Source organism: Pecten maximus, chromosome 8, assembly GCF_902652985.1.
Source record: "Pecten maximus chromosome 8, xPecMax1.1, whole genome shotgun sequence".
Taxonomy (NCBI): Eukaryota; Metazoa; Mollusca; class Bivalvia; order Pectinida; family Pectinidae; genus Pecten; species Pecten maximus.
Genome location: NC_047022.1, coordinates 6501699 through 6519516, shown reverse-complemented (window position 1 = coordinate 6519516; position 17818 = coordinate 6501699). Strand labels below are relative to the sequence as shown.

At 35.6% G+C, this 17818-nt stretch overlaps 1 protein-coding gene across 1 annotated transcript; it reads left to right on the top strand.

Moving 5' to 3' along the window:
- Positions 1 to 4215: 4215 nt before the first annotated feature.
- On the top strand, positions 4216 to 16989 carry LOC117333728. The gene is made up of 7 exons (XM_033893151.1): positions 4216 to 4356; positions 5077 to 5179; positions 9039 to 9110; positions 10277 to 10352; positions 14574 to 14650; positions 15193 to 15259; positions 16342 to 16989. The coding sequence occupies exons 1-7, from the start codon at positions 4308 to 4310 to the stop codon at positions 16417 to 16419; spliced, it is 522 nt and encodes a 173-aa protein (XP_033749042.1). The 5' UTR covers positions 4216 to 4307; the 3' UTR covers positions 16420 to 16989.
- Positions 16990 to 17818: the final 829 nt, after the last annotated feature.

Here is a 17818-nt window from a genome sequence, read left to right as displayed (position 1 = left end):
GCGCGGAAGATTTTAAACTTTTCCACTTTCTCCCAATGTCTGTTTTAGCACCACCGTTCGCTTTCCCCGTATGGTCGACCCCATCAACCTTACTGTTTTAGGTCCAGAAATTGGCGATACTTGACTTTGGTTATTCCCTGAATTGAGCCTTCCCGAATCTAGGACTGACACACGATACACTGATCAAGTTCCTGCTCATTTTACTTCTTATTCTGAGAGTCGTCACAATCTATGAACGATCATAGTTTCCTAAATGGTCAAAAACATGTGTCTAAAATGCTTAATCATTTTATTTAGCAATCCGAAAGTTCTTTGACACCGTCACAGCTTTTATAACCGTTATTCGACAATATTTCGATGATTTTTAAATGTACTCACGGTTCATTGGATAAAATTTCCTATACATGTCCTGTATATATCCTGTATATAATCCCGGAAAATTGTCGGATTTTAACTTCCAAGTAGCGAAAATATTCACTTTTAATTTCCTAAATACTTCTCCGTTAGGCACTATCAACGCGAGAAAACACAATGAGTTAACTTCCATAGTAACTCGGAAACCACTAGAAAAATCCTCAGCTTCCCGATGGTAAATATCCTCCGAAAATCCCAGACCTATGTCCTGCATCATATCCCGAGTAAATAGATTTCTCATTACAACTTCAATATAATAGAGAACACAACTGCTAAACACACAGTCAAAACGTTCCATTACTCAACATTTCTTTGTGAAACACATAACTATATGATGTGGGTAGCGGAGATAAATCCACAAGCTCGAGGCAAGCACTTCTAGGGTTAAAATCCATTTCCGAACAAAGTTTCCGAATATATGCCGTTCCTTTGTAAATTAAGAGTAACGGACTTAAAACACACAGTTTTCGTGCTCTCGATAGTACTATAGGATTTGACGAGTTGTATAAAGTTTACTTATATTTATTAATCCACAGGAAAATCCCGAAGGTACAATACAATCCAATGAAGTTTCATCCATCTTCCACACTATCGCCGGCGCATTCACACTTAACAGTTCACACACATTTAAACAAAACTAAGTCCTCACATCCTAAATATGTACATCCAAACGGCACTAAGTCCGTTTAGACTGAAAGCTGCTGGAGAACTCCTTATGCAAAACGCGCAAGTCTTTTTATATCCCCTGAGAGTTAATTAATATGTATGAATTGAGGATGTGGTCAATTGACCAATCCTGACCTTTAACCCGAAATATGGGCGTATCTAAACCCCTATCTCGTCATTTCCAAATATAGCCCTAGGCACTGACCACTGGTCCCACAGACCGTGTGCTACCTAATAACGACTGACTTTCAGGTTCTACCGTTTGGTTATATTTTACCTTGATATAGAATGAAGGGTGTAAACCTAAAACGGGTTAATTAACTACTGATCTAAGGGAAGCAACTCGAATAGATTTGGCTGACTATAGCGTATAGCTTTAACTACTCTAGGTAACTTTGAACACATAACATATAAAACTTGTCTATTTCCTAGTTCACTACATATTATCAAATGAGATCATACTATGTCAACCATAAAACTTTTCCATGCACTTTATCAATCTGAATCTCTCGGAACCTGGTTTTGTTAATTTCTCCATCAGTTATCAAGGTCTGTCACGCAAATCGTGATAATGGGAACAAGCACTTGAATATAGTAATATCTGGAACTAGTAGAGGTTAATGTCTGAAAATAAACCCCTTTAAGTCCGATATTCTACTTTTTACCCTCCTTTTAGAGTGGACTTATTTTCAAAGTTCCTCGGTTTTCTTCTCAAACTTACGTTTGGGTTTTTAAATTATTCATTAAATTTCTGCTCATTTCTAGTCTCCATACACGTATAGCAATGACGTACTCGGTGTTTTGCTATTTTTTCATAACTTGTTAATTTAATTGTGTATTAGGGATGATTCTGTTTAAACTGTTTTGATTTGATGAGTTAATGTACTGTAGAATTCCATTTAAGATTCGTTTCAAGTCACGTGACATATTTTCTGTCATACTGTTGTAATCCCACTCGTGGTATTTTAGGCGTGACACTTGTCAGAAGAAATCAAGAAGTCGGAAGAATGTAGAATAAGATCACCAACATCCTATTGGACCTCGATGAGTTACATCCTTAACCATTCCCTCTACATTCCGGTTTATTAAGTTCCGCCCACTTCTCGCCTGATTGGCTCGACGGAAACACCCGAGTGCAGGAGTGTTTTAGTTCAAAGACTAACACACAGGACTAAAACACAGCTAAGCAAAGTCGAGTGACATAATCGATTTAACCAGTTACTTTTATAATGAGTAACTGAAGTAGAGGTATATTAAAATTATTTTTTCATTAATCAGGTAATAATTCATTTAATAAATATTACATCACATCCAAGTTACATAACATACAAGATAACAAAATATTATCACAGACCGATGAAATATATAAAATTTTGCGCATTTAAGAAGTTTGGTACCACAGAAGGAAACAAACACAAGGTATTTGAGTATTTTTATCAATAATTTGTAGTACAAAGTACAGAATGTATAATATCTTATACTGATATAGTTGACTGGTACGTTTTACTTGGATGACCCATGGATGTTATGGAAACAAAATTCCAATAGGGTCCTTTGGAAAAATATTAGCTACCGGCCATAAATTTTAGGATGAATTCAAAATTTGGAATTCCATTCCAAAATAATTCAAGTGAAACACTAGCAAGGATAACTAGTTTTTATAAAAGACAGTCTCGCTTTGTTGCTATTTATCATACGATTTTGACATGAAATTTAAACTGATTCTTGGTTTTGCATTTATCATAATGTCATAAATGTATCACCAGCTATGGTCAATTAAAGACGGCCTTTCCCGTATGGTATCCATTGGTTTGGTTTTGGTTGTATTGTTTAACGCCCTATCGACAGCTATTGTTGTCCCTGTGTGCGAGATGCATGGAGTGAGTGCGAGTGTATTTTTGGGAGGCTACGGTATGTCTATCTCCGTGTGATAGAGCGGAACTGATGCCGACTTTATAGTGCTACCTCACTGAAGCATACTGCCGAGGACATCCAGCAGGACACCCCATCCAGACATACCACTCCTTAAATGCTCAGCGTTAAACAGGAGTAGAAAACTACCATTTTTAAAGACTCTGGTATACATCTCGGCCAGGACACAGAATCAAAAGCCTTCCTCATTGGGGTGAATGCTGAACAAAAAGGCAAAATTGAGTGTCAAGGGAGCGATCAGGGAGAAGAAAGATTAAGAAAGAAGAGAAAAGATAAGATAAAAAATATAGTCGCTTTTTACGAACATACCATGGGGTGGACGGTACAATCATCCTTACGCTTTATTTGCAGGGTTTTAAACAAAATGTTTTTTTTTTCTTTCCTTTTTTAAAATGTTAGTCCCGGACACCGTTTTATTAAGAAGCAAGTCTCTCGAACGAAGCTATCTGTTGTCTATCAAATCTTAAACTTTGGCATCATATGAAGTTTCTGTTGATTTTTTTTTGTGAGTCTGCTGTAACAGGAAGAACAAACATACCTGTACTCAAAATGACACTGAATCAATGCTGAACGTGATTTTTTTTCCTGATCTACATAAAAAAAGATAAGTTTCTGGTAAATCCTATGTATAGTATTGTGTACTATATTTTCCAAATATTGGAATTCATATAATTGAACATTGTGTGATAATTTAGATTCAATTTTAGTCCATTGCAATTTACATCAAAGCTTTAATCTATTTAAGTTGTTGGTTTTTTTAGCACTCAGATAGATGGAAATTTGCTGTTAGCAAGTCAATTTTCGGGGGTCTTAATTACTCTTTGAAAAAAAATCACTATCATTTACTTGCATTAGCAGCTTACATTCCGAAACAATAATAATTTGCATATAAATACATTTACACGTAAAAATTAAAGAGGACTCAGTTTACTATCTTTTATATATGAATAAATTGCTCTCTATCGGATCAATAACATTTGGTCACTTTCCTTATCGCTATTGACCAAGAATTCCAATGTATTTTCGGCAGGTCTAAAGCTCTGACTAACAATAAATGGTGAAGTTATATGTAGAGCACGATTCTAATGCTAGTGCATTTAAACCGTCCGTGTCTATCCTGGTTCTAATCGTCGTCCGATCCTGCCCGATCCTGTAAATTGTCGCCCAATCATTCCAAATCCTATTGTTCGTGTTACCGTGATTTAACACTTCGCGGGATATTTGTTTACATCAATCAACTACAAGCTCACGATCAACATTTAGAGTACTTGGCGTATTAAACCAGACGGTGCAATATGCCACCAAGGAAAAAGAAAAGGAAATCATCTGGTAGTCATAGTAAAGGTTTGTGTCAACTCCAGGGTTGTCTTGCACTTTTGAATATATAATACCACATGTACAGGGCTTCGCTTTCGAAGTTACATTGAACCACGCACAGGTATAATGTACTTGGGGTAAGAAATTATATTTGTATACTGTATACTATATAGCCTCGTATTACTATATAAAATAGAACGAGGCTATATGTGGAACCACGGGCATGGCATGCATGGCTAGTCCGAATTTTCTGACGATCTTAATACGTTGATGTAATCCGCTAAAATTGCCCATGACTGGGTAATTATCGCAGGCTCCAAAATTCTGACAGTGCATCAGCAGGCGACTGGTCAGAATTTGGGGGCCTGCGATTATGGTCCATTTTAGCAGATTAAATTTGATGGATATGATATGTGCTTTGGGCTGTCATTTTGCTTTCAACATCGATCGCCCTCGCAAAAGCATCTCCAATTAATTTGACATATTTGTTCAGTAATTATATATAATTAAACAAAATCTTATTATATAACTCGTTAAGGCTCAGTTAAAAAATCTTTATTATTTGGTTATTTAACAAAGAGAAAGATAGCACTAATTAATTTATTATCAAATATTTCTTGATCTAATGAAAAGGAGAGTTAAATACATTTGTGTACTATATACTGTATATATATATAGCTATTGATCATGAAGATAAAAACAATCAGCTTTTAGTCTGATTAAGAGTAAATTTTCAATCCATTTCAGACCTGACCACCAAAACGTTTGCGGACAATGAAATCAACAACTGGAAGAAAATGGACAAGACAACCGAAGAATTCCTTATTGAGGTCCTTGATGAAGGAATCAGGTATAAATGAGTTAGGCTAGAACGAATATTCATACCCTGCCTACACTGCTCTCCGACAGGGTATGAAGTCCCTCCCATTACTGATAGTGTAGCAAGCCCCGATGTGATTCACATTGGGCAGTATTTAGCTGTGGTTGTAATTTTCTCGGATAAAGAACACATGTAAATTGATGATTCTGGTATCTTATTATCAAGATTCAATCCACAAACCTGCACATTACAGTGTACATTTGTACGTCAATTGTTTGACAATAAATAGTAAAATCCAAAACCAGCAAGACACACAGAGATATGCAGTTCAAACATACCGCCATCTTTGATACAATCGTAAAGGTTAATTTCCTTTTAAGGAAATCAAAACAAGAGGCCCAGAGGGCCTGTATCGCTCACCTGGATTTCATGAGATATGAAACAAGAATGATGATTAAGTATATTTGTCACTGGTATTGCTATGTCAATATATCATAGGCATTTTATATGGGTACGTGAGGGTTTTATGCCAAAAAATGCATTAATCCATGAAATAAAATTAACTTTTGGCACAACCCCATAGGGATGCTACCACACAAATGCGAGTGATATCCATTGCTTGTAGTTTCAGAAAAGAAGTTGTTTAAACCTTTTGACCCCGCCGTCTGCACCCCGGGGGGAGTGGGGGCCAGTTCCTTCCTTTATAAAATTTTGAATCCCTACCCAAAAGGATGCTACCAGGCAAATATGAGCGATATCCCTTGCTTAGTTTCAGAGAAGAAGTCGTTTATATCAATATAGCCCAATTGACCACATTTGGCCCTGCCCCTCAGGCCCCAGGGAGGTCGGCCCCACCATTTGTACACTTTTTAATCCCAACTCCAAAGGGACGCTAACAGTCAAATATGAGTAATATTTATTGCTTGGTTTCAGTGGAGAAGTTGATCATATCAATTAAGCCAAATTGACCCCTCTTGGCCCCGCCCCTCAGGCCCCCTGGGGGTCAGCCTCACCATTTGTACATTTTGAATCCCCACCCAATAGTGATGCTACCAGGCAAATATGAGCAATATCCATTGCTCGGTTTCAGAGAAGAAGTCGCTAATATCAATATAGCCCAATTGACCACATTTGGCCCCGCCCCTCAGGCCCCTAGGGGGTCAGCTCCATCATTTGTTCAATTTTTAATCCCCACCCCATAGTGATGCTACCAGACAAATATGAGCGATATCCATTGCTTGGTTTCAGAGAAGAAGTCGTTTATATTAAGAGAGCCAAATTGACCCCTTTTGGCCCCGCCCCTCAGACCCCTTGGGGGTCAGCCCCACCATTGGTACAATTTTGAGTCCCCACCCCATAGGGATGCTTCTGACCAAATTTGGTCAAATTCTGATGTGTGGTTATGAAGAAGAAGTCAATTGTTGATGGACGGACGACGGACGCAACGGTATGGCATAAGCTCACCTTGGTCCTTCGGACCAGGTGAGCTAATAAATTGATGCTAATGAGATTTCCCCGCGAGATTTCAACAGATAAACAGAGTTATATATACCTCGGTGAGGAAGGTCAATTCATTCTGAAATTCTTTGATTTCACAAAGTAAGATGCACTTTCTTCACAAGAGTTACACAACACTGGTTAAATATCTGATTTTGTATTTTTTTTAACGTAGTAGCCTCATCCATATATGGTCACAGGTACCATATTTGGGTCAGCATCCTCGAGCTCGCGAGAGTTCTTCGAGAAGTATCATGACAAATTAAATTTTTCCAGATTGGACAGTAGGCCAATACATTGCAAAATTGTATTAGAAATGTTTAATTATACGAACTATTACTCCAAAGTTACATGATATCCGCTATTTGTAGCATTTTCGAGGTTCACTGTTTTGCAACACTACCGTCAATGGAAGGGAATCATAGCTCTGACGACGATCATCTGTCAGAAATTGTCCGTTCGCCGTCCAGAGGTACATTATCGCAGCTAGAGCTAGGCCAAGCAAAATTATAGTTGTGTTTAATTTTCTCCTCTGGTCATTATTACATCCATGTTAGAATTCGAAGGAGAGGCATGCACTCACTTGGTACAGTAGGTTAACACTTTGTCTGTGTGTAGCCTGCTACCTTAAATGTTAAGTAAAACTGCATGTTACGGCTCATTTGTACAAGGTACCTCATGCTCATAGACCCCTCAACAGTGAAGTTCATTTTCTATGAACTTAATTTTTTATTTCAAATCAACCACAGGGAGTTGCCTACAGGTGAGGGCTTATGCACAGGGGCTTGGCACAATTTTCCAAACAATAATCTATATATGTAATATACAGGGGCTTGGCATGATTTTCCAAACGATAGTCCATATATATATGTACATGTATTATACTATACTATTATATACATATATATGTATGGACTATCGTTTGGAAAATCGTGCCAAGCCCCTGTTGGCTTATATGTAACTACTTAATTAAGCAAATTGCCATTATACAGTGCAAATGAAAATGTATGATGTATAATAAATATCTACAGTTATATTAAAGTGGTTATCTGTAAAGTTTAAAGGGTGAGAGGTCAAACTTGACAATTTTGAAAAAAAAATAATATAATATTTCTCAACAGACTGTAAATCACTTATATTTCGTGTGGGGTTCATTTTCGCATTAATACGCGATGAGAGTCAATCACAAATTAAAATCCTTTGTGATTTATTTGTAAGAAAATAACACCTTTGGTTGGTGGCCAAGCTATTGGTAACGATATAAAAGGAGTCTTGCCGCATTCATGATTCTAACAGTCCATCATTCGTGAATTTTATGTCATTTCTACATCATCATTCACAAAATATGTCTGAAAAGGCAAGTTCGCGAAATAAAGTATTTGCAGAATCTAAGTGATTTACAGTATCTAGTCTATATCCACGCCATTGTATGTCTTGTTACTTGGTCAGTATATATGCATCAAAAATCTAATTTTTCACATGATTATATTAGATATTGAGTTTATATAAGTCATAGGTATAGGTCATGGTTAAATTGAAAAAAAAGTCGACTAAACTTTGTGAAACAAAATATTTGATAATCTCACAAAAGATTGACAAATTTACAGAGGTACTTCTCAGTTGGTATACATATATATATATTCATCCCAAGGTTATAGCATGGTAACATACAGTTCTACAGCTGATAGGAATTTGGTGGTCATCAGCCACAGTAATAATGGGTCAAAGGTCAAAGTTGACTTCTTTTTGTGGAAAAAAAAAATACAATACTTGAACTCAGCTGGTTAAGTTCATTCAAGGCTCTTTCTGAGGACTTTTTGAGGCCATTAGACTAATGGGCCCCATTCCCAATTGAAATTATTTCCTATTTAGGCCAAATTTCCAAAATTAGCAGTTTTCTCGAGCTCCTGAAAAACTCTTTCCCAATTCACCATTTTTTCCCCAAAAAGAGACAAAAAGGCCCCATCCCAAACTAGGGAGAAAAAGCCTTGTCATTTTGACACTGACAGGGCAGTATGCTGGACTGCTATTTATCAATTGTGGACCTTTTGTGAGGTCAGTATATATGGTGTTATACCGACCTGATAGAGTCAAATACCAGGGTATTGACTGTGGGTGAAATTGCAGTATGTTCATCTTTATAACAAGACATATTATAGGCATTAATTATGACGTCACAATAATAATGATTTCATAAACCTAATATTGACTAAGTGTTTCTAAAAATAGAACATCAGGTCAATATCACAAAATATTTACCTCCACCTGACCATGTCTTAGCCAATGAGAATTGAGGAAAATCAGACTATATCTATTATCTTAAAAAGTGAACAATACCTTGCTTCATGGCTCCTTCTTAAAGCTGAATTTTCATTTTCATCTTCACTTGCAGTACAATAACAACCAATAGTAAAAAAGAGCAGTACTCCGAGATCAACACCCACCTCAAGGAAAGCAGACATAGGTAAGCACATGTTCCATTAGAGGTAACTCTGAAAACAGAGAGCAAGGTTATCTCCCTTTATAAAACAGACAATAGGGTTATTTCCCTTTATAAAGTAGATAGCAGGGTTATTTCCCTTTACAAAACAGACTGAAGGGTTATTTCCCTTTATAAAGCAGATTGCAGGGTTATTTCCCCTTATCTGAATATCTTTAAAATTTTGGACATCTTCATGGTAATGATATGGGATTGTGTGCTCAATATACACAAGCTTGAGTCTTTCCTTTGTACAGGTTCCAGTTTGTCTCATTCTAATAATTTCTTCTCCGGCCATACCTTCTGAACTGTTGAATATGTCTTTGACGAAACTTGCAGTATATGTTTGCAGCATATAAAGCAGAAGTGCAGTGCATTGCTGTCAGGTCACTTTCACATTGAACTCGGGGTCAAAGGTCATATAAGTGCATTTTTTTTTCAATAATCTTTGTCTTAAGGTGATAACTTTCAAACCATTAGATATTCTCATGAATTTGCTGTATAACTTTTCACCCATTGATGGTGTGTAGTGCTTTTGTCATTGGACTATCACGACCTTGACTGGAAGGTCAAAGGTCAATTCAAATAAGTTCATTTTTTTCCAACAATTACCTGTCCGGGCCATAACTTTTTAACAGTTAAAGAAATCTGTATGACAGCTGCTGTATAATTTTAACTTATATCTTATTTTACCACCCACAGATGTAGCCTGAGTTTCCCTTGGCCCTGACACCCTACCCTGTCTGGTGTAGGGCCCCTATATACCAAACATGGAATCAGGGCCAGAGGAAACTGGGGCTAACACAGATGCAGTGCTCTGTCACAGGGTCAGTGCAACAATTGAATGAAGGAAGACTTATGGTATTGGTAGCTGTTCTTTTGCTTCATTTAGTAATCTGTTGTTCATGTATTTAATCTTAGTCCAATATAATGTTGTCCTGTCCCAAACTTTTGAAAAGTTAAAGAAAAGAAACATAAAACATACGTTGTATATACATGTACATCAACCACAGGTGATGTGTGTAATACAATGCATAATTGATTGCAACCTTCATTTTCAGGTCAAAGGTTAATTGAGCCAAAAAAAATTTTCAATGCTTTGAATGAGAAGTGGGGTTTGGTTGCATTTGCTTATGCCATTATTTTTGCAGATTGGTGAAGAAATGGAGAGAACTGAAAATGCCTAAAAACACGTTTGGCACTTACAAGGGTTTGCGGAAACTAAACGTAAGTTTATCTCATCATATTATATACATCCACTTTGAAATATCCTTCGCTGTAATAATGTTCATTACAGTTTGGGTCAAGTTGACTGAATGATGGGAAATTGATCTTGGCCTCAATGAAGAAAACATACTGGTTCTCATTTTCTATAGATCTGTACATTTTTGCAAATTTTAGAAATATCGGGTTTTTATTTTTAGATTTTTTTTTTTTTTATGATAATTATCCCCTTCCCTGTTTAAATTCATAATTGGCAGTGACTGTAATTTGGATGAAAATGAGTGTAATGCAAAATATTTTAAAGTGAGAAGGATGTAGCTGTTTTTTCACCTCCTACCCCAAAAAACTATTTATAATTGTGCTTAGGTATGTTGGCATATAAGCTTTTAAATTAGCTTCCTATTTTTGGAAAATCCATTTAACTGTTAGAATTGGGAAAATTTTACATAGAAATTATGTCCAAAATTTACACCCTGATATAATTGTTTTATGCTTAATTAAGTTTTATAATGTTGTGTAAATCCTAGCTGTATACATGATAGTACACACCATTTACAAAGATTATCTTGACCCTTGAGTCTGTTTTTCTGATCTTCTTTTGTGATATTTGCCATTTTCCCGTGTTTTTCTGGAGTTTTAATCTTCGGACAAAGATTGCAACTTTTTAATTTCTTTTGGGAAAAAGTAAAGCTAAAATGCACTGAGAATTGGGCTATTTTGTGAGCCCAGTTAAATAGGCAGGAAAAAAACTTTAAAGAGACTGTACAAAATGTATATACAATGTATTTAAATTATTTTCATTCCAACAAATTCTTTTGACAAAGTTGATACTTGTAAGTCAATCTGACAGCTCAAATAAGGGCCAAAGCCTTTATAAATTCTCTCTAAGGGGGGCCGCGGTGGCCGAGTGGTTAAGGTGTTCTGACACTTTATAACTAGCCCTCCACCTCTGGGTTACGAGTTCGAAACCCATGTGGGGCAGTTGCCAGGTACTGACCATTGGTCGGTGGTTTTTCTCCGGGTACTTTCCTCCACCTCCAAAACCTGGCACGTCCTTAAATGACTCTGGCTGTTAAACAAAAACAAACAAACAATTATAAATTCTCTCCATATAAAGAAGTCCCTGGATCTGTTATGGAAAACTCAGCCTAATCTATCCACCACAAGTCTGTGTCCTCAACAGCTTTATTGTCCCATTCTCACCATGTTGTCTAAATGAATGACATTTTTTGTCTGTAAAGTACTCGCACAACTGAATAATTTACTATATGTTATTACTAGTGACCCCATCCCTTCACTCGCTCGTTTGAAGTTCAAATGATGTGCAATTTATATCAAATCAAAGTTTGATGATTTTCTATCGGATAAATGCTGTTTTTGTATATAAGAGCATATGGGTACTCTGAAGACATTAAACCCGACATTTACAGTGCACTGGGGAACCCCCACCTGGGGATCCACTACTGCCCAGCAAAGTCATTACAAATCTATTACAAACCCATTACAAAACCATTAAAAACACTGATTCCATTAAAATTGGCCATTATTTCTCGTTTCCATTTTTGGGACAAACCTGGAGTTAAGTAATGTAATGGGCATTATTTTTCTAAATTTCAATTACTTTCCTATTAACATTTTCTTTGTAATGGTCATTAACAAAATAATGGCCATTACTTCATGTTTTGTATTTTTCTTAATGGCCTTTATTCTGTTTGTAATGGCCATTAGAGTGGAGTCATCATAATGTTATGGCCATTACTAACTGTGGATTTTATGTACTCCCATAACATTTTCCATTTAATGGCCACAACAAATTATGGTCATAATGCAATAGCCATTACTTAATGGTACCTTTATGTAATGCCATTACATTTGTTATTCCGATGTGCAATTCCTCTCAAGAACATTTTTTTTCTTGTAATGGCCATTACAAATATTACAAATATCATCACATCATATTGTAATATATATGACAATGTTTAATATACTACCATGAATTGTTGACCTTAAATTAATGTATTATTTCAGTATCTTATTTTTCATTATATTGTTATTGTTGAATTCCATGTCTATATTACAATTTTGTTGTTGGCTTAAAGAAGAATAAGGAAACTGTACAGGCTAACTAAACCCCTTCACAATAAAAAAAATTCAAATTTCCCGCCAAATTTTCCCGCCAAAGTTTTCCCGCCCAATAACTTCAAGCAGGAGAGTTCCAATACATGGCAGCCATGAGGCTTTTCTCACACATATGAACATGTTATTTTACAAATGAAGGGAAGTATTTATCTTTAATACCTGGTTCATGATTAATACAAGACTACCAGGAAATGAAATATTCAACTCTGGAAGTATGTCAACCTGTTTATAGGTAAGAATTAACTTAAAACCAATCACCATGCATGTGACCTAAATTTACATAGTGTACATTATATTCAAACAGCTTTGGCATTTCTTAAATTGTATTGCCTATTCAACCAAATTGTACAAACACACATCATATGTACATTGAGAATTAATGCAATAATGAACATAGATCACTCTTACATGTATCTGAAGAATATTAAAAGGATTTTGGGTCCACATGATTGTGTACTGTGAATATCCATTTTTGAAGCAGTTATCAATTTGAAACAAATGATGGATCACTTTGAATGCAATTTTTAATGGAAGGACTACATGTACAACGATATTGTCAAACATGCATAGTGATACAGTTCATGATGAACTTTGATGAAATTAAGTGGTAAAATGCATTTTCTAAATTTTCTGAATGCGTCTAATGTAGTGGTCACATGTAGGACCATTGATTTTGTATACCTGTATATATTTAATGGCCATTACACTTTTGTTTGTAAAAACGTAATGGCCATTACCATTGTGTTGATCTTTAAACAGTTTTTGTACTTTAAAAGTAATGGTCATTATATTTGTAAAAATTATGGCCATTAAAGTGTATTTTCTTGTAATGGTCTATTAGTTTTGTACACCTTTAATGGCCATTACACCTTTTCTGATGAAATGTAATGGCCATTACAGAGTACACTTCAGAAAGTAATGACACCGTTAATGGGCATTACAAAAATGGTTTTGCTCCAAACCTAATGGCCATTACATTACACCAAAATGTTTAATGCCCATTACACCATAAGGTTTGATGCCCATTACATTGAAAACTAATTATTGATGGCCCTATTACATTGTAATGGCAATTACTTAGTGAAAACTTTAATGGGTTTGTAATGGGCAATTTGACAGTAGTGATTAGAGTTAATGACTATTAATGTTTTTGTCAAACCATAAAAATCCTTAAAATGCATTTAAATTTTATTGTTTTTTTTTCAGACCCATTAATTTTGTACCTTTAATAGTCATTAATGTTAAATTAAAAGCCATTATTAAAATAATTAATGATCATTATAAATGTTTTGTTAATAGCCATTAAAATGTATTAATTAAGTACCATGAACTAATTGATTTGTTTCAACCCTTTGATGATCATTAAAATTGAAAACTGTCACATTTAAAGACTATCAAACTTGTATTAAAATTTTTCAATTAATAGCAATTAAAGGAACAAAATTAATAGCATGATTGATGGTTTTATGATGGGAAATTTTAATGGGGTTTTTAATGGCCGTTTTAAGGGCTTGGGTATGCAGTAGTGGGAATTCCCGCCTTTTTACACCTCAAATCCTACGTCATTCTATTTTCAATAGGAGTGTATATTTTTGATTTTCCAAATCTCAAGACCCTACTCTTTATTCTCGTATATAGAAAGTACCAATTTCATATGTTATTTACTCAGGAAAACAGCTACAAACCTAAGAAACACATTTTCCTCAGGGACTTGGTTCAGGTGAAACACCAGCTGATTGGCTGATTTAGTTGTGTGAGTCCTAATGCATCCAATTCATTACCATCCAAAACAGCCTTCTTCTCACAATTTAGAATTTTTTGCTCAAAATGAATTTACCAGGAGCATTTGTAGAGCTAGGCTTTAGAAATATAATTAAGAAAAAAAAAGAGAATGGTCCATGTTTGTTTATCACAGTCCAAACAGTTGGACTGGTTGAACCAGAATTGTTTGTATGTCTGAAATGTTATATGTAAAGTCCCTTGGAAAATTGGGCGAGAACAATATTTTTACCAATATTTTTACAAATGACTGTTTGGACATTAAGTGAATTTTAACCTTGGTGTTTGGTGATTTCTGTGTTGTAGGCGAGCTACACATCCATTTTGTCAGAGATGGCTGAACATGCGGAGGAACTGGAAAGGGCCGTTCAAAAAGCAGAGAAGTACATCATATTGTTATTATTGTCCTCCATGTAAACAAAATATTTTTTGATATTACATTTGTTTGTTTGTTCACAGTTAAAACATAAAACATTTCTAATATTCTGCACCCATCATTTTACTGTTAAATGAGGACGTGTACTTGTGAATTTATTGTGAAATTTACTATATTTATCCTCAAATAAACCTCCATCCTTATGAAAATTTTAGTACCATATTTATCCTCAAATAAGCCCCATCCCCGAGTGTAAAGTTTTAGTACCGTATTTATCCTCAAATAAGCCCCTCCCCTGGTGCAAAAGTTTAGTACCATATCCTCAAATAGGCCCCATCCCCTTATGTAAAAATCCTGTACCATATTTGCCCTCAAATAAACCCCCTCTTCCAGTGTAAATGTTTTGTATTTGAGGAGGGCTTAACAATTTGTGAACAAGCACCTTTTAGGTTTCAATTCAAAATGGAGAAGTTTATGTTGCAGGCCATATTAACCTCTTGTTCTGCTTAAAAAGTCTGGACTTTTTCCAATAATACCATTCCATTTCAGATCTTGTAAAGCTATGGAGAAGGAATTGAAGAAAAGGGATCAGTGTTTACAGGAAGAAATAACAGATGTGAGTATAAACTCTCTGTATAGTTCTAAAAAAATCATATTGGTCATGAGCATGTCAAAGATCTGTTGGTCAGATGTTACTGTGTACAGGATGTCTATATAGTCAGTGATGGGTAAAGTCAGGTTTTACTGTATAACATGTCAGATATTACTGTGTACAGGATGTTCATAAAGTCAGTGGTCGGTAAAGTCAGGTTTTACTGTATAATTACCATGTCAGATGTTACTGTGTACAGGATGTCTATAAAGTCAGTGGTCGGTAAAGTCAGGTTTCACTGTATAACATGTCAGATGTTACTGTGTACAGGATGTCTATAAAGTCAGTGGTCGGTAAAGTCAGGTTTCACTGTATAACATGTCAGATGTTACTGTGTACAGGATGTTCATAAAGTCAGTGGTCGGTAAAGTCAGGTTTTACTGTATAACATGTCAGATATTACTGTGTACAGGATGTTCATAAAGTCAGTGGTCGGTAAAGTCAGGTTTTACTGTATAATTACCATGTCAGATGTTACTGTGTACAGGATGTCTATAAAGTCAGTGGTCGGTAAAGTCAGGTTTCACTGTATAACATGTCAGATGTTACTGTGTACAGGATGTTCATAAAGTCAGTGGTCGGTAAAGTCAGGTTTTACTGTATAACATGTCAGATGTTACTGTGTACAGGATGTCTATAAAGTCAGTGGTCGGTAAAGTCAGGTTTTACTGTATAACATGTCAGATGTTACTGTGTACAGGATGTTCATAAAGTCAGTGGTCGGTAAAGTCAGGTTTCACTGTATAACATGTCAGATGTTACTGTGTACAGGATGTTCATAAAGTCAGTGGTCGGTAAAGTCAGGTTTCACTGTATAATTACCATGTCAGATATTACTGTGTACAGGATGTCTATAAAGTCAGTGGTCGGTCAAGTCAGGTTTCACTGTATAATTACCATGTCATGATCAGATGCTCTTAACAAATAATAATAAATATTATCACAATTTTAATTACTTCTTTCTTTCTTCAGAATCTTTTTTTATATGAGAGTTAAATAACAAAACCAAATATAGCTCAACATATTTTTGATCTCCTGTTTTCCAGCTGCACCCTTTGATGAGAGCTCCTTTCTCAACATCTCTGGAAATTCCACCCATACCAAGATTTGTAGAAGATTCCTGAAAAACCTGGGATTACAGATATTTGGTGGATATATGAACTGCGTTAATCGCCGTTTGTACAAAGATTAATGTCAGATTTTTACAAGGATCCTGCATAAATACCCAAAAAGTCTTGATTTCTGACATTCTTGGAAATATTAGGGCCCATTTTTGGGTATTCAATAATCATCTGTGACTAGATTTGTATTTGGTCGCAATTTCTGGAAGATTCTTGGAGACTTGGGCCTAGATTTATGAGAGATTTGGATTCCCAGACATCCGTTTGGGTGCTTGTCAATATTGCTCATTTTGCTGCATTACGATTAAAATATTTTCCTATACATATGGCTAACAAACTGGAAAAGGATTTTGATTAATTTGTCAGATGAGAACGAAAATTTTCTGAAGACATTTTGTGAGGTCATGGTTCATAGGGACATCAATTGTTTTGTACAAACAAACATACCAGACATTGTTGATAACATTATTGTGTGCAATATTGTTTTTGAGAATTGTAATTTTACTAATTCATGTATACACGTGTAGTTTAGCTATCATGCTGTCTGAAGATAATAAATCTTTAGTTTGTGTATTATGGTTTTTCACTGTGATAATTCTATCTGATTACGTTACACTCCACAAACCCTTGGCAGATATAGTCGTGTTTAAATCGTCGCGCCCTGGAATCCCAGGGCATCCAATCAAATAGCGTTTTACATTCAGGCTTGATTTTGCAATAAACAAAAATTGTGGCGCCCAATACAGATCTACCTTGTTGACTGTCATGGCATTTTATCTAAATACAGAGACGTACAATATTTGGGGAATGTGTTTGATCAGTTGATAGAATTGGTCACATATCTCATCAAAATGACACAAGGCTCCATGTGTGTTTGTAAATATCACTGATGAAGTACATCAGATCAGTAACGCTGGTTTTGATTGGTCGAAAATTTCACGCGTAAAGGGTGGTAATTTCTTATCTTCCCTAGCTAAGAAGGCCAGAACTGATGACTATATCTTCTGCCAAGGGTTCGTAAAGTGGAACGTAATCAGAAGCCTTTGCTAGCGAAGATGGGCTGGGCAAGATCAGGTTGCTTGCGCTCTAACAGACTGAGCTATCGCCCCCCCCCCCCCCCATTTATTGAGCTCAATAAAAATCTCTTTAATCTTAATTAATCAGAACTGTTATTTTTATCTACTCTTGGTTTCCCTTTCTCCTTTTGTTTAAGCTATATGTTGAATCATTTGTGATGATATTCAAGACCTTTTAGAAGTTAGAAATGATAAAGTAAAACTACGAAGTTGCATGTGTTCGTTAAATTTTGTAAATGTAAGTTACCATGTATTTCATAACAAGAAGTATATACATTTATTTTCTACATTTTTTCCCCTTTTCTCTCTTTAAAAAAAAAAAAACG